This window comes from Oenanthe melanoleuca, chromosome 2 (assembly GCF_029582105.1).
Source record: "Oenanthe melanoleuca isolate GR-GAL-2019-014 chromosome 2, OMel1.0, whole genome shotgun sequence".
Lineage (NCBI taxonomy): Eukaryota > Metazoa > Chordata > Aves > Passeriformes > Muscicapidae > Oenanthe > Oenanthe melanoleuca.
This window is the reverse complement of record NC_079335.1, coordinates 22,564,582-22,586,638: the sequence shown is the minus strand read 5'-3', so window position 1 is coordinate 22,586,638 and position 22,057 is coordinate 22,564,582. Positions and strand designations below refer to the sequence as shown.

General features: G+C 40.4%; 1 protein-coding gene across 1 annotated transcript in view; it reads left to right on the top strand.

Moving 5' to 3' along the window:
• Positions 1-22,057, top strand: part of CPQ (carboxypeptidase Q) — a 147,555-nt gene that overhangs the window by 2,113 nt on the left and 123,385 nt on the right. The window contains exon 2 of the mRNA XM_056484106.1: positions 17,060-17,519. Coding sequence (XP_056340081.1) covers positions 17,093-17,519 — 427 coding nt within the window. The 5' untranslated portion in view covers positions 17,060-17,092. The remainder of the gene's footprint in view (positions 1-17,059; positions 17,520-22,057) is intronic.

Below are 22,057 nucleotides of genomic sequence, written 5' to 3'. Positions count from 1 at the left end.
TCCAATCTTGTCTGCTGCTCCTTCTGTTGGATTATTATTTTTAATAAAATCTCAAACTCATTTCCACAAAGAAACCCCACAAAGCCTGCCATGTGCATAAGAGTTCTAATGTCCCTTGTTTCCTCGTAAATTGTGTCTAATTCCCGTAGATGTATCCACCCCATTTTGAATAGCATCTATCTGTTGTCCCTTGCAATCAGTTTTACTTTACCCAAACTTCTGTCATTCAGATGAAGGCTGTGCAGATAAACTTGGATCAATGCCACCACAGCTTTAGAGGTTCATACAAAGCCTTTGTCTTACCTGGTCTTGTTTCTTGGTGTTTAAAATACATATAATTCTTTTGAACAGTGAAACAGTAAGATATTGAATGAGATAAAAACAGATTGCAAATCTGGGCTGGGGAAGAACAACCTGTCATTGACCCCTGTTGGGAGACATCTGTTAGCAAAAGCTCATATAAATTCATATTTGTTTTATAACATGGTTTTGCAAATGCCTGGATGTCTTTAATGCCAGTGTGAGAAAAGAAGCAATTTATAATATCTTACTGTTGATATAATTGCAGAAAACTCATAATGTACATGGGATTCTTTCATCTATTCCTGCTATATTGTATAAAACTTTCTTGTTTTAAGATTGAAAACTTTGTCTTGTCATATATTCTATTCTTTTCGATTGTGGGAGGATGAAGATGAAGAGTGGCAGTACATCTAAGAGGTAGCAGCTGCAGGGGTGAAATATTTTGCCTAAAGAAGTACTTTGTGGGTAGAAATGTATGAAATGATTACAATCGTGAAGCTCTACAGTTCTTTCTGTTCTGTCTCGACAGGAAATATTATCTGTCAAAAACTGCGTTGCAGTAATCTTTTACTTTTTTGTTACCAAATGTCTGCAGTAATCTCAAAGTAGTGAAATAAATGTAAGTTCTTTCTTCGTTGACCCCAAGTCACTTACATTTTCACTGTGATGGCAGTAGCGAAGTTTTTGCTCAGATTTGTAATCTCTTAAATGCCAATTACTCGATTAAGTCAGTATTTTTGCCAGAATCTTTGAAGAATGCTTTGCTCTCTTTTTGTTTTAGTTTTACAGTACAAGAAAAAATCGTGTGTGAGCATGAGGAAAATGTTAACCTTGTTAGCATGTAGTTTTTAAAAAATGATATTTTGGGTACCTTGATCCTTGATCTTACAAGAGACTGGATTTCTGATTTTGAGATAGAGAGAATGAACCAGTGGTTGGAGGTTTGCTTTTAATTTATTTATTTATCTATCTACCTACCTTTTTTTTTTTTTTTTTTTTTTTTTTTTAATTTATTGGAGATTATTCAGACACCTGGCTCATTTGGATTTTTTTTTTTTTTCCTGTACTGGTATTAATAATAGTAATATTTTATCAGACTCTTTAGGTCTAATTAATAAAGGTCTCTCGTGAATTTTCTCCATAGTGTTGCTGCCAAGAGACACTTGATAGAAGTATCTAATGAATAGACATGTAGATTAAAATACATCTCTAAAAATTTATGTATTTTGGCGAAGTGTTTTATTGTACTGCACACTGCAATCAGAGGTATGGCAAAGGACCTGTGATCTTACAACCTGACTTTATGGAAATACTAATGGTTTTTAGAAAAGAAAATATATCAGTCAAATCTATCTCAGTTCTCTAAGATAAATTTTAAATCAATAATCATTATGCTGTATTAAGAGGAGGTTAGTCTCAGGTCACCTATCATAGACATTCCTTACATCATAAGATTATTTTAAACTTGCCTGAGTGGCCATCTTGCATTCAGTACAACAGTGAGAGTTTCTGCAGGCTCAGGATTTGCCCAAACCTGGTTTGTGACACCCCTCAGACTCAACATCCTGTCCAACTGAGAATTGTGGTCATGCTTTTAAAGCCTATTTTAGAACTGATATGAGAAAACAGTTAATGGGTTTAAATTTGTTGTTGCCTATGTGTTTGAGCTTTCTTCTTTCTTTCTTTCTTTTTTTCAAGTTGCTTATTAAGGTGACTGATCTTTTACTTAAATGTAGTGGTAGTACATTTCCTGCTTGAACACACTGTATTAAAGGGACTCTTCTCCCCAAATTTTTCTAGCTTTCATCTGCAACTTGTACATCGATACACTGTGCCTTTAATTTTTTTATTAGTTTGGGTTTTTTTTCTCAGAGGAGGCACTTGACTGTGAATTTACCTAAGGCAAGTGAGTCCAAAGGAATTTTGTGTTTCAAGTAGCCCCACAAAAAGGGGCTTATATAATATTATGCATGTGCCAATAGTAATTTGAGAAAGAAACGTTCTTTTTTGAGGTCTTAAAATATGATCTGAGCCACTAGGCTCCATTGGGAAAACATCCACTATTTTATCTGTAATATTTTCAGAGCAGATCATAAATTTGATTTATCTTAAATGTTTTCTCCTTCTACTCTGCACACATTTTGAGATCAGCGTTTCTGGTTCTGTTGGTTTATACTGTTCTGAATCACAAGGTTGGTCTTGTAGTTCTCGCTCTGGTCATGTTCTCCTGTACAAACCCAAGTTCTCTCTTGTGGCAGACTATGAAACTTGGAGTTTTAGTTTAATGAAAATCTTTATTGCTTTGGAAGCAGAAAGAATTGTAAGGTGCTAATTTCTTTGAGATTGATCGTATGATCAGTCTTTAAGAATGAATCTGTATACTGCAGTGGGCTATTAATATTTTCTCCTATGACAACTAGGTAAAGCAGACAAGTGCATTACTCATCTCAGGTAATCTGTTCAGTGCTGCTGAAAAATACACAGAACAGACAATTTCTGCCTCAGCTATGCACTGTGATTATATACCCAAGAATGAAAACAAAGTCAACTTGGTTTTAATTTCTTGTTTGGTTTGGTTGTCTTGAAATAGCCATTGAGTTAGGAATCTCTAGAGGGTTTTCAGTAGAAAAAAGTCTCAGAAATAGGCTTGGAAAACTGTATGCAGGCTCTGAGTTACTGCCCTTATCCATTTTACCTGCAGGTGCTGCAGAGTTTTGCACTCCAGCCACCCAAGTGGCCTTTGGTCAGCCATTCTCACCCAGGTGGCAGTGGAAGAGCAGAGCTGTCTGTTCCTCAGAGCACAGAGACTTCTGCAGTCCAGTCTTCCTTTGAGTAGTGCATCTTCATTTTCCCTTTGGCAGTAACCTCCCGGTACTAGTGCTCATTATTAATTTCTACAAACAAGGCAAAATTGCTTTTTATGGATTGGCTCTCTGCTGCTGATCAATGGACAAGGTTCTGGTGCAAGTGAATGTCAATTTGAAGGGCAGAACAACTGTAGTTGGGATCTAGATGTACTTAAGCCACAAGTGATCCAAATCTGTGTCCCACTCAGTCCAGGCTGGTAAAATACACATACACTAACTTCCATATACATTGCTCCAGCAGCTAGGGTCTGTGATTTGTGCTTCATTTTGGACTTAAGTCTTATTGCTTAAGAGAAATCTTGCAGAAAGAGTGGTAGTGAGCAGGGCTGTCTCTGTGGCTGTCCTTCAGAGAATAACTGAATGAGGGCAGATGTGCTTGTCTCCAGCAACCAATGTCACCCATGTCAGCAGATACATTTTGCTTTGCAGTGCTCTCTGGTGTACTCTACAGTTGTTAGAAGACCTGGCATAGCCAAATGCAATGTACACAGTACAGGTGGATTGTACCAGGCTCTTTGGTAGTTGAACAGGTTTGGACTGTTCAAGCAAATCTGGCCATGAAAAAGGCTTAGAAGAAATATGGAGAGAGACTTTTTAACAGGGCATCTTGTGATAAACAGGGCATCTTGTGATAGGACAAGGGGTAATGCTTTTAAACAGAGAGAGAGTAGAGTTTGACTAGAAATAAAGGAGAAATTTTTTATACTGAGGGTGATGAAACTCTAGAACAGGTTTTCTAGAGAGGTGGTAGATGCTCCATCCCTGGAGACAGTCAAGTTCGGTTTGGGTTGGGCTCTGAGCAACCTGATCTAGTTGAAGCTGACCCTGCTTGTTGCAGGGGGTTTGGACTGAGTGACCTTGAACATGTCTCCCAGCCCAAACCATTCTATGATTCTGCAGTGACTTTCCTGAAAATCCAGAACAAGAGCAGATGAAGACAGGAATGGGAGCATAGGAAAGTTCCTTTGAATAATCTTATATAAAATAACTGTGGGAGCTTATCAGTATGTGAGCTCTAAATAAGAAAAACAGATGCATACTGGATAAATAAAAATTAGAGTAGGCAGCTGTCTAATACTACCTCCCAAAATGAGACATGCTAACTTACATTGCTTGTCCCTACAGACAAGTGGCATAGGAAAGATGAAAGTCAGCTATTTTCCCTGGAAAACATTTGCAGAAGTGGTGCAGTAACAGCTGGGCTGTTTGCTGCAAGCATCACTGCAACTAGGGGCAACTGTCTGTGTAAACTCAGCTGCTCTTCTGAAAGCAAAAGGTAACTACTGTAAAAAAGCCTTAATCTAGGAATTAAATAGGATAGTAAACTTGAGAAATGTAGGCTTCTTGCTGGCCTTGCCTGCTCTCCAGGTGTTTATATCTAAGTACTTTGTGCTCAACAGGTAGGACTTGTTGGTAAACATGGATAAAGTGGTGTAGGATTATTGTTACCATCATATCTGTTTCAGGGAATAACTGGAAAGATGTCATAGGAGAGCAGAACCAAAACATTAAGTGTAGTCACATGTGGTGAAATCATCATCCTGAAAGGATCAGCACTTCATGAAGAAGTCAAAGACATTTTTGAATGAAGGAGCATTAGTAACTTCATGTGAACTCAACTTCCATCGATTGCCTCTGCTTGCAAGCTGATGTATGTGATAAAATCAAAACCAAGTGTAAGTGATCCTCCAATACTGGTTCCATTTTAACTTGGAATTGCTTTTAATTAATCAAGAGACTGACATTTGCAACATCTGGATTTACTGAAGGATGCAAAGGCTGCATTTTTAACTCACACTAGTAACACCAGAGTCTCAAGTGTTAGATAGCTGCTTTAGTCATGCTGTGGATAAAGCCCTCTGAGTTTTATGTAGTTATGATTGGGCAGTTGTGTGGGTTTGGAAAACAACATTTATAGCTAAATCAAAGTAGAGTGCTCCAAGTGCTTTGTTTTCTTTAAGCTTTTGTCTTCTCAGTGGTTGGTCCTGTGACTAGAAATGGTTTAAGGCCACATTCCCAAAGCTTGTGCTTGCAGAGACTATTTTGGAGGAAGAACCAAAGTCAGAGATGTCTTAATTCCCTGAGCTCTCTGCTCATTTTGATAGCACTGTATATAAATATAAATTTAAAGAGTGTCAAAATAGTTTCACTTTTTGTTGTGTACCCCGCATGACTTGTCCAGCAAAGGCAGGAGGAGTTTGTGGCTGTCACCTGCAATAGAAGGAGAGGAGGAGCAATGGGGGCACAGAAGTGAAGCTGTGGGCTCTCTGGGCTGCTTGGCTGAAGTCCCTGTGTGCTTCCTGAGCTCAGGTGCAGTCACTTACCTGAACCTGGTGTGTTCCTGTCAGTGCTGAGGAGTCAGTTTTCTCAAAGGCAAGTAAAAACTTCTTTGGAGTTTGGGAGCTGGCAACTGTGTGTTTGCTTTGCCTTACACAATCTGACCTGTACAGAAATATTTAAGATCTAGGAGAAAATTCCTGTCTTGTTGATATAATCTCTGAATATTATTGTTGAGGTGCAGTATCAGAATCACGTCAGTGCAAAGTCAGGGAGATGTCTTAACATTTGCAGAAAGAAGGTTGATCACATTCTGTCAGTGTCCTCTCTCTATATAATTAGTATGTTTACGCTGGTATATTTTCAGGGAGGGGGTTGTTTGTGATTTTTGTTGGTGGTTGGTTTTTTTGTTTGTTTGGGTTTTTTACTTTTTTTACTTTGATTTCCGATTGATGTTTTGTAACATGACCATTTACTTCAGTGCAGTGAGCTTTTGATCATCTGCTCTTGGTAGTGTCAGAAGAAGGGGACTGAGTGGTTATGTTAATGTCTTTCATGTGGCACTTGGAGGTGTCACTTCTGGGTCCCTCCTCTTCCAATTGTTGTTTCATTTTGTCTGTAGTTGTAAGGCGTGTTTCTCTCAGCGTGTCTGTGTAGCACAGGGGACCCTGATGATAACAGAGATGTGTTAAACATTGCTCAAAAAAAATTAAAAATAAATTAATATTGATATATGTCTGTTGTCCTAGCTGATTTTTTTATCCTGCAGTAGCAAAGTGGTTTGATAAGTTTTGTCTTTTAAATGGCAGTAAAAAGTAATTAGAAGTTAAATGCAGAATCAGAACTGCCTTATGCATGGTAACTGTAGTGCTTCATGATCAAATGTGTGCTGCACTGGGGAGTAGCTTTGATGAAAAAGTGGTGCTGGAGCTTTCTTCCACATCAGAAAGAGGTCTGGGTTTTCTAATTTATTTCTCAAAATTGGCCCAAACCCAGATTTCTCTCAAGCTCTTTAAGTAAAGTGTATTTATCTTGCTAGCAGTCTGTTACATTCAAGCTTTTAAAGCTTTTTTTTTCTTTCACATTTCAGTGCGTTCTGCAGTTGGATGGTGGCCCTAGTTGTAGATTGCCACTGAACTGTAGCAATTTGTTTCTGATGTTGATATGTTGGAATACAGTGTGATATTTGAGTACCAGTATTATGCTCTAGTGAATATGATGAAATCATAAGTGACATACTTCATTATATATCTCATCGAAATGAATATTTTTTCCCACCATTAATATAAGTAAAGAAATGTGTGCATCATAAAGATAATTTTTCTGTCAAATTTAATGAGAAATTCTTGATCTTGCACTTTTTTGTATAGTTGCATTTACAAATTTATGATTTGTTTCTTTGTTTCTTTTTTAGTCATATCCTACAATAAGGAGAGGAAAGACTAAAACAAAAGTTCTTAACAAATCTAGCAATATGTTGACCAGACTTCTCAGCTTCACAAAACCACTTGATTGCTTTCTACTGTAGCAGTATGAGGAATTTACCTTTTCTTGTGATTGTAGAGAAAGACTGTATGAAAAACACAACAAATGAAAAAGATACTCAAAAAAGTTATAGTTATTTTAATCTGGAAATTTTGTTTATTAATATTCTTAAGTATCTTATATTCACCATTGCTGAATGATTATTGACCTAATTTGGAATTATGGTGCTACTTATAGTTTATACACTGGGATTGTAGATGTAGAATAAAGTAGCTAAAATGGTTGGATGCTTTTGAAAATATTGGTATTGCCCTTTTTTGGTCGTTTTCTTTAAGGTGTTTAATGTGCATAACTTTTCTCTGAACCTGCTGGCTTAAAATGAGAAAATTTGTTCCATATGCAAAGCAAAAAATGCTTTGTAGATGTGGGGTTATAGAGGCATATTATTCTTGTCATATATGAAAATGCTAAGAATTTAACTTGTAAGTTTCTAACTCTGAGGTGATATATAATATATATGTAGCTGCAAATATCTGATGCAATTTGTGTTAAAAATCTTTAGAAACGTCGGTCTGTTGCACTCATTTTACACATTACATAATTAGTATCTAAGGTTGCTTAATCTGGTGGTTCATTTTGGCAAATGTCCTGACCCTTAGCAGTGTAATGCCTAGTTGTCTTTAAAAATGGGGTTTAATTGTTGGAATCACAGAATCACAGAATCTCTAGGTTGGAAGAGACCACCAAGGTCATCAAGTCCAACCCATGCCCTAACACCTCCACTAGACCATGTGGCACCAAGTGCCACATCCAGTCTTTTTTTAAACACATCCGGGGATGGTGACTCCACTGCCTGCCTGGGCAAACCATTCCAGTACTTTATTATTCTTTCAGTGAAAAACTTTTTCCTAATATCCAACAGCTATTTCCCTTGGCACAACTTGAGACTGTCCCCTCTCATTCTGTCAGTTGCTGCCTGGTGAAAGAGACCAACCCCACTTGACTGCAACCACCTTTCAGGGAGTTGTAGAGAAGGTGAAATTCAAAGTGTTTAGATTTTCTGGCCAAAATCTAGAGCACCATAGAGCACACACAGGTTCTGTAGGACTGAACAGCCTTCTGCTGGATCGCTGCTTGGAGGTGCATCAAGAAGTTCCTGCGAGTGCCAGATGCATGGCAGTTGGATTCTTTTTGGCTTTCACAGGAGTGGCAGACCAACCTTTGACAGTAACAGCCCTGTACTCACTGTCACTAGCACAACTTGGTTTGCTCCTGTTACAGTGTCTGTCCATCAATTTTAGCAGCTTTTGCTATCCCAAGTTGTGGATTGATCATTTGCTCATGGCTCGTACCTTCTGTCATAGGCTTCCTCCTGGTAGGGAAATAGTTTTATCATTTGGCTGGATGGAGTTTGCTAGTCTTTTAATAAAAACTCTGAAGGAAAATATTTAACATTAGATTTGTGGGAATGATTTCACGTAGTACAGGATGTAAGATGTCTTGTTGGACATGTTTTCAGAAAGAAACTTAGTTTAGAATTTTGAGTGAAAGAAGTTTAAGCATTGTTTAAGCATAAGTACAGAAGAGATTGTGAGAGAAGATTTCTGTGGTTATGTTGCTTCCTTAAAAAGGGAGCACTTTTCTCCTGTAGGAAAGGCTGACACAAAAAATATGCAATTCTGAGGGGTTTGTGTCTCAGTAATTTATGAATTTTGTGAAACGGTACAAGATACCTGTCTCACTTTTCACACTAGGGCAATAGTTGTGGACTAGAATGAAGCTGCACATAAAAATACCAGGTAGTATAATTGTTGCCCTTCTCTTGCATGTGTGGATTTAATTTTCCAAAATCATTTCCCCTTCTCTCCCTTCAGCTGTCTTTCAACACCATCAGCTGGCTTTAGCTATATATTTTGGCATGTAATGTAATATGAGCAACATTGTATTTTGGTGTCAGTATTTCCTAACTTCCTTCCATTCATTAAGTATTTCTGTTCTCGTCAGTTCTCATCTAAAAATCCCACTGAATTCCTATCTTTTGCCTCTGAAAAGATAAGGTACTCCCTTTTGAGAACTGTATTTTCCATGCTTATTAAGAAGAATAATATCAGCTGCTGTGTGGCTGAGGCATTGTTCAGTGCTTATGGTTTTGGGTATTTTTTTGTTATTCTTAACTTAATTTTTGTCTGGACCACATTGTTTCTTAGAGAAGTAGCTGGCTGATCATTTCTGTGGCTTTGCTGATGCAGTATTCTGCACATGGATTATGGTGTGATTCTTCAGGATTATTGCCATCCATTTTAGCAGCAGCTATGGAATAAAAATATATCAAGGTAGCCTATTACTATTCTGAGGCTTGGAGTGAAGAAATTGGGAAGGGATAACTCCTTTTGCTGCTTCTTTTCTATGTTAAGCTGGAGTACTTCCCTCATACTTTCTATAAATAGGGTTTGAGCTTCTGCCAAATGGGGAGCTATGGCTGCAGTGTCTCTTGGAATGTTTGGACTTTCTCAGACTTGATCTTTAGAGTTCTTAAAACTTTTCACTTCCTATTTTGTCTGCATAAGTCAGTATCAGTACTAGAGCCTATATGGTCATAGGTCACACATCTTTTCAATGATTTCAGTATCTATCTTCAATTGTAGGAAATCAAAATAGTTCTTCTGGAGCTGGTAAAACAGCTCAGGTGTTTCCTTTGGTGTTTTAGACTTTTTGGTCCAAGTAATAAGATTATCCAAAGCCTCATATCCATGTTGTATTGTACTCTTCTTTACCTTAGTTTTACATGTCAAAAGGCTAATTTAAGGACTTTGTAATGTAAATGATAACTTCAACTGTGTGTGTTTCCAAACCCAAGATTTTCAAATGATTAAATGTTCTCCCAGATGAGGAATTATGACAATTCTGAAAAAGCAGTCTTTGAGGAATGTCTGCTTTTCTGCTTCACTCTTCAAGATCATAAAGCTTGTATTTCCCCCCCGCCCCATCTACCCCTCCTCCTTATAAGTGATGGAAGAACTCTACATCTTTATTTTTAGGCAAAAATCTCCACCTCATTTTGCAAGTTCACCTAGCCTCCCAGCCATCCTACTCCACAGCTGTCACAACAAACTTTTTTCCAGTGCTATTAAATGTATCAGACATCACTCTGCAGCATGTTAGTTTGTTACCCTGGGGCTTTTCAGTCTATTCTCATGTCATCAAAACCACTGTGTGATTTCAAGATTTCCTACATTCCCTGAAGGAAAATCAAATGGTGGTTAGGAAACTGATAGATACTCTGCAGATATAGCAGATCTCTAGCAATGAAGTGGTGAATAGCCTCAATTTATTGTTTTCATTCCTCGTTTGCCATAACCATGACTCCTGTGAACTCTCTGTATCCTTTTGTCTGTATTTTCAACTGGGATTTTCGGGAAAACTTTGCCACACTGGAGAAGCAGTGCTCTAGCTTTGTTTATCCTATTTTTATGCCCTCTGCTCCTCTTTCTGTTATCTGATTGCTGTAGTAATCAATCTCTCATCTGAAAGATTCTTTTGTGCTCTTTCTCTTACTCTTTTCCAGCTGTAACATTTAAGTAATTTATATTGTAATGATTTTAATGGAAATGCCAACTAGCCTGGTTAAAGATTGGGTGTGCTCTTCTTTTATATAAGGGCCCCATTAAAAGATGAAAATCCCAATGAGCTAACACTTTAGCATCCAAGACAGCAGTTAGGTATAGACAAATTGGCCAGACTCTGCACTACCTGCATAGTATTGTGCTTTACATTTCATTCTCTTTCATACTAATCTGAACTGGAAAAGTCTTGTTTTCTGCCTTTAGTTTCTCTTTTTCTTCTACATATGTAGAACCTTTCCCTCTTGATTTTTAAAAAGTCTTTCAGCTTGTGTCTCTGGTCTCCTATCATATTCTAAATCACACACCTAGTTTGAAAGACATCTTTTGAGCTCTATTCCAAAGTGCCTTTTCAAGCAGGATCAGCTGCAGTAGGTTGTCCAGGCCCACGCCTAGACAGGTTTAAAAAAAAATTAAAGAAAAAAAATAAAAAGTGCATTCTTGTGTTACATGGAACTTCATATGTTTCCGTTAATTTCCATTGACTCTTGTTCTGTTGGTGGGCACCACCACTGGGTAGAGCCTGGTTCTGTCTTCTTTGTTCCCTCCCATCAGGTATTTCTATCAACTGGTGAATCCCTCCCATTCCTTCTGGAGAAGAAAAGAATCTTTTCTTCTCTAGACTGAACAGTTAAAACTCTCAGCCTCTCCTAATAGGGATACTCCAGTGTCTTAATCATCTTTGTGGCTTTGTTGCATTCTCCAGCATGTCCACATCTCTCTCATACTGGGAAGCCCCCTATAGAGTTCTGGACTAGGTACGGACTTCTAGGGATCACCACTAGCTACCATCTGCCAAAGAAGATGTCACTCAAAATCCTCTGAAGTTGGTTGTTCAGTTGATTTTCAATCCACCTCACTGTCTGCTCGTCCAACCTATACTTCACCAGCTTCTCTGAGACCTTTATGGAGACTATCAACTGCCTTACTAATGTAAAGGGGAAACAAATCCACTGCTCTGTCCTCATCTACCAAGACAGCAATTTTGTCTTAGAAGGGCACCATGTTGTGTGTGGAAGTAATTTTCAGGATTTTTCTCCTGTCCACTTGATGTGAGGCTGACTGGTCTGTAGTTCGCTGCATCTTATTTCTTGCCCTTCTCAAAGACAGGAGTGACATGACAAGAGTGGCCTCACAATGACATAATTGTGAGTTGTGGGTACAACCCATGAGGCTCCATGGATTTATATATGTACAGTTTGTTTAAGTGCTACTTTACTTGGTCTTCCTCACTCTAGACTTTCCCTTTTAAATGTTCTGCTAGGATTTTACAGGGAAGAACCTCTCTTTCTGTGAACTATATTCAGAGAATTCCCATCCTTCTCTGTGGATCCAAATACTACTATGACTGGATGCCCTCCTTCTACTTCATGAACAATAAAACACATTGAACAATTTTAACAGTGTTGTTTTTGGTTTTTTTTTAAATTAATTTGGCTGGCACTGTGAGGTTCATTTGCTGAATCTTAACTAGTTAGATGGGGAAAAACATCTTTGCTTGATGATTCACTGGGGTGATAAAGTTGCAGACACTGGGAAAACAGATGTGTGATTCTTTCCCTGGACTAGCAGTGGAGTGATTCCTGTATTGCAACCAGAGTATGATGTTATTTTACCCAGCAGGGAACTATTTTAGCTGCTTTTAAACAGATTATGCTGGAGTATTCAAGGAAAGCACAATAAATTACATTCCTTTTTTTTTTTTTTTTTTGTGTTCTTGACCAGGGTTTGGATTCAGTTATATTACTCTTACAATGAAGGCTGTGAAATGCTATGCAACACAGAAGTATGTTACATCCACAAAAGTTGTGAAGATGTGTCTGTTCTCAGTGCTCAATGGGAAATTCCTGGAAGAAGTATACATCTTAAATGCAAGTTCCCTGGGGGAGCCTTTTGAGTGAGGATACTACTGGTTTTGAATGAGGCTAGGAAGAAAAAAGAAAGCATTTCTTATTTAAGGGAAATGTGATAACTGCAGTTGCATCTATTGAAAAAAATGCATGAAGTTGGTACCTGGGGGCTCTTTGAGGTTGCCAGTGCTGTTTAAATAATCCCTCTGTGTCTTCTGTGTAACAGCTAAGCATATCTGCTTTTTCTGGTAGATTTTGCAAACCCTTAAACAAACCTCCAAACATTAAGTTTTTGAAACTAAGTGTACAAAATTGTTGTCTTACTCCATCCAGCACTCATCCATTATCTTGCTGGCTTCTTTGTGTGTGATGAACTTGGCAAAATGGGAATGAGCATGATCATCCTGAGAAAATGACTGATGTCTAGAAGAGGATGTCTAAGAGCATATAATTAACTGGTTAAGGGAAAGTACATGGAGAAAGTGCAGAGCATAGCAATAAAAATACACCAATACTCTGTGTAGTATAACCACAAATAAACAGTAACTCAGACTATAAAAGGCATTTTGCAGTTCTCATGCAGTGTCCTGAGATAACCCGAGATTTCTGCTCCTGGTTAAGACCTTTGCCCTGCCTGTCTCAGAGAAATCTCTGTGATAAATTTGTCATTCACTGATGAAATCAATGATGATTTTTTGTTGTTTTGCAAAAATGATGCTTCACTGTGAAGAGCTTGCTACTTTCTTGATCTCAAGCTTAGATGACATTTGAATAGTTAAGGAGAATACCTTAATATTCCTCTATTGCTAAAGCTACTGTTTAAATTGCTCTTTGTGAAAAGACCCATAAAGGCCAATGGAATGCTGACAGTTTGTGTTGGTTATCATATGAGCTAGGCTTGGTGACTCCAGAATGATTTCTTGAGTGGTTTTTGTGGGTATTGGGGTGTTTATTTGTTTGTTTCTGAATTCTGGTGGTTTATGGATCCTAGAAATGTTTCTAGTACTTTGACTCTTATTTCTGCACTGCACAGCCAGTGTTTTTCACGTGGCCTCTTATGGGTGCATGCCTGGTGGATTATCCTCCTTTTTGGGAGCTGATCAGAAGCTCCCATGAATGTTGTGGGTTGCCTCTTCCGTTTCTGTTGACAAATCTATGTTTCTAAGTGCCTGCACAGTAATATTTACAACATGGGGATTAAATCAAGAAGAAAGAGGTCTGCGTGCAGTCGCAGGGCTGTGATCTTCTTGGGATCATGGAGATGTAGAGGGATAGCTCACATGACTGAAATGCTGCAGTGAATTGATAGATGCCCTTTAGGGAGGACAGACTGGGAAGAAGAGGAGATGAAGTTGCCCTTCATGTGAGAGGACAGCCGTAGTGCTTGGAGTTCTGCCTGGGGATGGATGATGAACCAACAGAGAGCCTGTGGATAAGGATTAGTGAAGAGCAGACTGGTATGGGTGACTATAGCAGCTGTGTATGTATTATAAAGCACCTGATCAGGAAGAACAAGTAAATGAGGCACCTTAAGAGCTGGAAGTAGTTTCTCATTCACAGGCTCTGTTGTTGATGGTGTACTTCAGGCACCCCAATATCTGCTGGAGGGTCATCACAGCAGGCTATAAGCAATCCAGGAGGTACCTGACACAGATTATACCATCAAGGAGAGGTGCTATGATGGATTTCATTCTGGCAAAGAAGGGCTGGTTGTGATATGAAGGTCAAAGGCAGCTTTGGCTACAGTGTCCATGAGGTAATGGAGTTCAGGATCCTAGGAACAGGTCAAAAAGCAAGATTACAGCACTGGACTTCAAGAGAGAAGACTCTGAGCTCTTCAAAGATCTGCCTCATATGGAATAAAGCCCTGAAAGAAAGAAGAGAATGCAAAGAAAGCTTGTTAATATTCTGGCATGGTTTATGGTAACTAAGTACCATGCAGACACACACTCACTTCCTGCTCCCAGCCCTCAGAGATACAAGGAGAAGCCACAGAAAAAGAGGCACTGTCATGGTTTGACACTGGCCAAACCAGGCACCCACAGGAGTCACTCACTCACCCTCCTCTGCCACAGCTGGGCAGAGGAGGGGAAAAAAAACCAAAACAAATGCTTCATGAGCGAGATAGAAGCTGGGAGAAATATTTCAAGGACAAAACAGGATCAACTTAAATTGCAAAGTAAATTCTGTTTCTAACAGAATCAGAGGAGGATAATGAGAATTGAAATAAGCCCTTAAAATACCATTTTTCCCCCGACCCCTCCCACCTTCCCACTGAGAGAGGGAGAGAGGCATGGGGGTTTTGGTCAGTTCATCACTGAGATTTTCTTCCACTGCTCCAGGAGAGGAGTCCTTCCTCTGTGAGACTGTGGGGTCCCTCCCACAGGAGACAGTTCTCCATGAACTCCTCCAGTGTGGGTCCACTCTCACAAGCAGCAGTCTGATGAAACTGCTGCAACGTGAGTCCCTCCCACGGGCAGAGAGACCACCCAAACCTGCTGTGGTGTGGGTCTCTCCATGGATTGGAGTCCTCCAAGGACAGGCTGCTCCAGCCTGGAAGCAGGGACCTCTCTCCATTGGGTCTCCCCCTGTATCACAGCCTCCTCCAGGGATCCACCTGCTCTGGCATGGGCACCTTCCCCAGGGGCTGTGGGTGGATCTCTGCATCCCCATGGATCCCCATGGGCTGTGGGTGGATCTCTGCATCCCCCATGGATCCCCCTGGGCTGTGGGTGGATCTCTGCATCCCCATGGATCCCCAGGGGCTGTGGGTGGATCTCTGCATCCCCCATGAGTCCCCACGGGCTGTGGGTGGATCTCTGCATCCCCATGGATCCCCACGGGCTGTGGGTGGATCTCTGCATCCCCCATGAGTCCCCCTGGGCTGTGGGTGGATCTCTGCATCCCCCATGGATCCATGGGCTGTGGGTGGATCTCTGCATCCCCCATGGATCCCCCTGGGCTGTGGGTGGATCTCTGCATCCCCCATGGATCCCCCTGGGCTGTGGGTGGATCTCTGCATCCCCCATGGATCTCCATGGGCTGTGGGTGGATCTCTGCATCCCCCATGGGTCCCCATGGGCTGTGGGTGGATCTCTGCATCCCCCATGGATCTCCATGGGCTGTGGGTGGATCTCTGCATCCCCCATGGATCCATGGGCTGTGGGTGGATCTCTGCATCCCCATGGATCCCCATGGGCTGTGGGTGGATCTCTGCATCCCCCATGGGTCCCCAGGGGCTGTGGGTGGATCTCTGCATCCCCCATGGATCCCCAGGGGCTGTGGGTGGATCTCTGCATCCCCCATGGATCCCCATGGCTGCAGGGCACAGCTGCCTCACCCTGGTCTCACCATGGCCTGCAGAGGAATCTCAGCTCCAGTGCCTGGAGCAGCTGCTGCCCCTCCTTCTGCACTGACCTTGGTATTGCCGTGTTGTTTCCCTCGCATGTTCTCACCCCCTTCTCTTCTCTGATAAGGAACAAAAACCCTGTGACTTTGTTTTGATTTTCTTCTTAAGTATGTCATCATAGAGGTATTACCACCCTCTCTCCCTGGCTCAGTTTTGGCCAGCAGCCTGTCCATCCTCAGAGCCAGCAGGGATTGGCTCTGCTGGACATGGTAGAAACTTCCAGCGGCTTCCCACAGGAGACATCTTTGTGGCCCCCCCCGCTGCCAAAAACCAGGCCATGCCAAACCAATACAGGTTCAAAAACTTGAGGATTCAGATAAGAAAAGTTTAGTAGATGAAAAGAAGTGTTATAGTAATAATAATAATGATGATGATAATAAAAAAATAAGTAAAACCCAAGAAAAACAAGCAATGCACAAATCAATTGCTTACCACCTGCTGAACAATGCCCAGCCTTTCCCTGAGAAGTGATCAACCTCTTCCAGTCAACTCCTCCAGGGTATGTACTCAACTTGCTATGGAATATCCCTTTGGTCAATGTAGGTCAGTTGTCCTGGCTGTGCTGCCTCCCAGCTTCTTGTGTAGCTCCTCATTCACAGAGCATGAGACACTGGAAAGTCCTTGACTTAGGCTAAGCACTACTTAGCAACAACCAAAACATCAGTGTGTTATCAGTGTTATTCTCATGCTAAATCCAAAACACAGCACTGTATCACTTACTAAGCAGAAAATTATCTCTATTCTAGCCAAAACCAGGACACTGGAGGCATTAGATCTAAGTCTTAAATCTTTTTAGTACAATACAAAGTCCTGACTATGAAGATGGAGATCAGGAAGAACTTTTATTCACAAATGGTTTAAGAAAAGTTTTTGTCTGGATGTTTTGTGCCATTTGATTTGGCACTTCTGAAAAGTCTTTCTCATAACAGAAAGGAGATGCAAAACTCCTTCTGCATGGGAGCAGCCCTGGGTTTTGATTCATTGAAGAAGGTGTTTATTTAAAGAGATGCAGCATTCTAAGGATGTTTCTAAAGACCACAACAGAGATTGTGTCCAGAGATTTTTCATTTGCTTTCAATAATTCTGTCTTCAAGTTGAGTTTACTTTCCTGCTAGTTCTGATCAAAGCATTTTCATGATAAACTAATTTATTTTCATTTAATTTCTGTCTGCCAATCCAAATAACAAAAAGTATTGCTGGTAGGTGTATGATTTTTTAACTTTTTTTTCTTCTTTTCCTCTCCAACAGGCCATCTGTGGAAAAGAAGAAAGAGGAAAAACAATGAAGTACTTATTCTTAATAATTCTCATGAATTTATTACACCAGTATGCTGGGAAATCTTTGAGAAGGGATGGAAGTTCCCTGAAGTCATTTGAAGACATTAAGAATGAGATAGCTGGCTATACTGATATTGCTAAGGCTATTATCGATCTTGCTGTTCGTGGAAAGGCTCAGAACAGATCCTATGAAAGATTAGCAGTTTTTGCTGACACCATAGGACCTAGACTCAGTGGTTCAAAAAACTTAGAGACAGGCATCAAATATATGTTCAGTGCCCTGCAGAAAGATGGGCTGGAAAATGTGCATCTGGAGCCTGTGAAAGTACCACACTGGGAAAGAGGAGAAGAGTTTGCAGTGATGCTGGAACCAAGGAATCACAGCATTGCTATTTTGGGACTTGGGAGCAGTATTGCAACTCCTCCAGAAGGTAACTCTTCCTTTTGGAATTACCTATGACTTGCTTTTTAACACAAACTTTATTGTACCCCCAATAACTTCTCAGTAGTCAAACTATGATTTTGTTCTTGCTGTAATAATTCTGCAAAACAAGGTGCTGTTTTCCTAGGACTTTTCTATATGGCACAGCTGTGACTGGTGCAGTTTGTACTATTACAGTTTGGTTAAACACACTTGTAAAATTAGAGTTGAATCCTGAACTTTCCATTAAATTTATGCCTTTTTTTTTCTAGCACTGCTGAACCTCATTTGCAAAGAGTCTGGCCCTCCATTGTGATTGGTAGGAAAGAAGTTCTCCATGGGGTGTCACGTTGACATATGATTTCTTCTTCTCTTCATATGCCCTAGTTTGCCAGGCTCAGCCCTTCACTCCAGTAAGAAACAAGACAGAAGGAAAAGGAGCTGAGCTTGGAGAGTTCAGGCCCCTCACTAAACATAGCAGGTGGTACCTGTGTGTCCTTCACCCTTTCATATTGCAGTAATTAGGTCGAGATGGACATGCTTGGCACCAACACCAGTGTTTTATTAGAAACTTTTCATGCCTTCTTTCAGGCAACTCTGACTCCTTCCCTCATAGGCAGCTTCACACACCCCTGACTGGAGTCAGTGGAATCAGACAAACTTAAGTTTCTCCTCACATATAACGAATTTATTCCAGTTTCATTACTCAATGTGAAAGTCTAAAGTAGCATAACAACTACATCCAATTCAGTCCAATTAATTTTTCTTCATTCTTTTGTCATTGATTCTTAACTTTCTCTTTTTGTTTGCTTTGCTTTAGTTTGGCTTTTATCAGTATAGAACATCAACCTAAGGATTTCCTTAGCTCTGAAATACATTTGTGAATTAAGCTTGATACATTCCCCAGATACACACAATACATACTATTAAAGTTGCAGCTTTCTGATTCCTGAATTCATAAATACAATATATATGTTTCAACATCAAATAGACACATTTCACTGTACAATAGAACTACTTTGTCTTTGTTTCTTATTGCTTTAATTACTTCACTTGTTCCTTCCTTAGCCTAGTTGCTTTTATAAAGTTACTTTAACTGCTGTGTAGGAGTAGCATATTTTAACTTGGCCCTTAATTCAGATTTTTGGGGACACAGAAGCAGTTCTAGCAGACTCTGCTTCAGGGACAGGCACAAGCTGAACTAATTTTTCTGTTGCTTCCCACTAGCTTCAGTTCCTTGCTTTGATTCTTCTTCCACCTCCTGCTCTGTTTTCCATTCCTTTAAAGTCTCATAGAGCAGTCTCCAAGTGGTAGCCAAATCTGCAGCTGCCTTGTCCCCTTTGGATACCACATCCCAGAGTCTTTCCCCCTTTTTCCATACTCTAACACTAAAGGCAGTACTTTCATCAGTCTTAATACCCCTTTTTTTATTTTTTAAGGTTTTTTTTAATATAGATAAAACAGTCTGTTCCCAGTGGCTTACCCAGATAACCATCCCTCCAGGTGTCAAAATCAGTCTGGTACAGAGCTGGCAGCTTCCCTCACTGCTCTCAGGCTTCACTGGGCTCTGTCTTTGCCTGTAACTCACCCTACAGCCCAAGTCCTGATCATCACGTCGGGGTCACCATTATGTTGCAATAATTATATCAAGACAGACATGACTGGCATCAACACCAGTCTTTTATTAAAAACTTTTCATGCCTTCTTTCAGTGGACTTCTTTCAAGCAACTCCTTCCCTCATAGGCATCTTCACACAGTACTGACTCCTTTTCTTACAGGCAGCTCTACACATCACTGAGTCTTTCTTCTCTGCAAGTTTCTGTCTTCCTTCTACATGACTGGCTAAACCCCAAACTGTCCCTTACCCAGCCACCTAACCCTATCTGTCCTTTACACATCTTACCTTGTCTGTGCCTTGCATGACTGCATGTCCTTTACCTTCTCACAGCACAGCCAGCAGACTCCATCCCAAACTGCAGCAGACTCTGGTTCTCAAGCTCTAACTGCAACTGCAATGTGTGGCTAGCTAACCCACTCTTTAACACCCAACCTCACTGGGCAGGCAAGGCTGTTTCTACTCCTTGGTAGTCAGTACAGTAATCCATTGGGAAAGATTGCCTTCTTCATTGTCCTTTCTATCTTCCCTTCCCTTCCCTTCCCTTCCCTTCCCTTCCCTTCCCTTCCCTTCCCTTCCCTTCCCTTCCCTTCCCTTCCCTTCCCTTCCCTTCCCTTCCCTTCCCTTCCCTTCCCTTCCCTTCCCTTCCCTTCCCTTCCCTTCCCTTCCCTTCCCTTCCCTTCCCTTCCCTTCCCTTCCCTTCCCTTCCCTTCCCTTCCCTTCCCTTCCCTTCCCTTCCCTTCCCTTCCCTTCCCTTCCCTTCCCTGAAACTTCCCTGAAACTTCCCTTCCCCTCCCTGAAACTTCCCTTCCCTGAAACTTCCCTGAAACTTCCCTTCCCGAAACTTCCCTAAACTTCCCGAAACTTCCCTTCCCGAAACTTCCCTGAAACTTCCCAAAACTTCCCTGAAACTTCCCTTCCCTGAAACTTCCCTGAAACTTCCCTGAAACTTCCCTGAAACTTCCCTGAAACTTCCATTCCCTGAAACTTCCCTTCCCTGAAACTTCCCTGAAACTTCCCGAAACTTCCCTTCCCTGAAACTTCCCTGAAACTTCCCTGAAACTTCCCTTAAACTTCCCTTCCCTGAAACTTCCCTGAAACTTCCCTGAAACTTCCCTTCCCTGAAACTTCCCTGAAACTTCCCTTCCCTGAAACTTCCCTTCCCTGAAACTTCCCTTCCCTTCCCTTACCAGAAACTTCCCTGAAACTTCCCTGAAACTTCCCTGAAACTTCCCTTAAACTTCCCTTCCCTGAAACTTCCCTGAAACTTCCCTGAAACTTCCCTGAAACTTCCCTTCCCTGAAACTTCCCTGAAACTTCCCTTCCCTGAAACTTCCCTTCCCTTCCCTGAAACTTCCCTGAAACTTCCCTGAAACTTCCCTGAAACTTCCCTTCCCTGAAACTTCCCTGAAACTTCCCTTCCCTGAAACTTCCCTTCCCTGAAACTTCCCTGAAACTTCCCTGAAACTTCCCTTCCCTTCCCTGAAACTTCCCTGAAACTTCCCTTCCCTGAAACTTCCCTTCCCTGAAACTTCCCTGAAACTTCCCTTCCCTGAAACTTCCCTTCCTGTTCACGTTGTTTACATGCTCACTTTGTCACTTACCTGTCACTGAACTGTGTGTTGCCTTTTAGATGATATGTGTGATATGTTACTCAGGAGCAAGAATAACCATTAGCTGCACTTAACAAGATTCTGGTCTTTTAAACCCCAAAATATTAGACTGCCTACAAACAAAGTGATTTATAAGAGTCTCTGTACTTATTGATATGAGGCTTTCAGGATTGTTATTTAAAGGCCAGATGAGAATGTTTTTCTGTGACTGCTCTCCATAAAAAGCAATATACTTATTCCTAGACCACTTCAAAAGCATTTGTATTCCTTTATGAGAACATAAATTTAGTTTAGGAAATAAAAGGTAACACGATACTCATAATTTTTTTATGAATTGTAAATTTTTGTGATAGCGAGCTTTCTGTTTGAAATGAAACAACATATAAAACTGTTTTGTTTAGAAAAAAATTTATAGCCCTTCAAAATGCAACAAATAAAACTGGGTAATTTAAGATATGCTTGGAAATAAACCATACTTGGTTTGCAAAATTGCTGCTGTGAATTCTGAGATAGTTCTGTCATATTGAGGTAAACATATGCCTAAAATGCAAAGCAACTAGAACCATTACTATCTGTTTGTTCCATGATATGTGCAAGGTTTAGTGCTTTGATAGGAGAAAATTTAGAGCAAATTTTAAGCCTATGACTTGTTTCATATCCTTTCCAGTCCTATTCCAAGCTTTCTAAAAAGTAAGCTAAAATCAAAAGGTCTTTTTTTGGTGTTTAGCAAGTGTTGCTGAACCTGAAAAGAGAACCTACAATTTAATTTTGGCAAACATCTTCACATCTGAAAAGTCTGTTTTTCTCTTAGTTGTGTAGTTATTTGCACTTGCCTGGTTTTACTCCTAAGTTTGCTTTTTTTTTTTTTTTTTTTTTTTTTTTTTTCCAGTGATGTACTGAATTTACATATTAAAAATACTCACAGGGGCTAATTATGTCCTTCCTTTTCATCTGTAAGGATCCTATATGTTAACAGATATGAAATGTATTATCCAGTGCTGGTTTATACTGAGGAATGTTCAAAACCTCCACATTATTCTTTCTCACAATTTCACTTTCCTCCAAGATCTGCCATGTTTCTGAAGAGGTATATGTGTTGGTGCTAGAAGACTTTATGGCAATGAGATCTCTCACAAAAGATTGGGCCATTTCTCACACTTTGTGGAATAATTTTGATTAAATTACTTACCTTCTGACTCTCCTACCATTTGTGCCTGTTCTGATTTCTGTTGGTCTCATCTCGCTCTGTGCAAACTGTGACAGGATTTCATGCTTGAGAAGGTTGTGTGGGGTAGCTAGTCCCGAGTGAGCACTTGGTT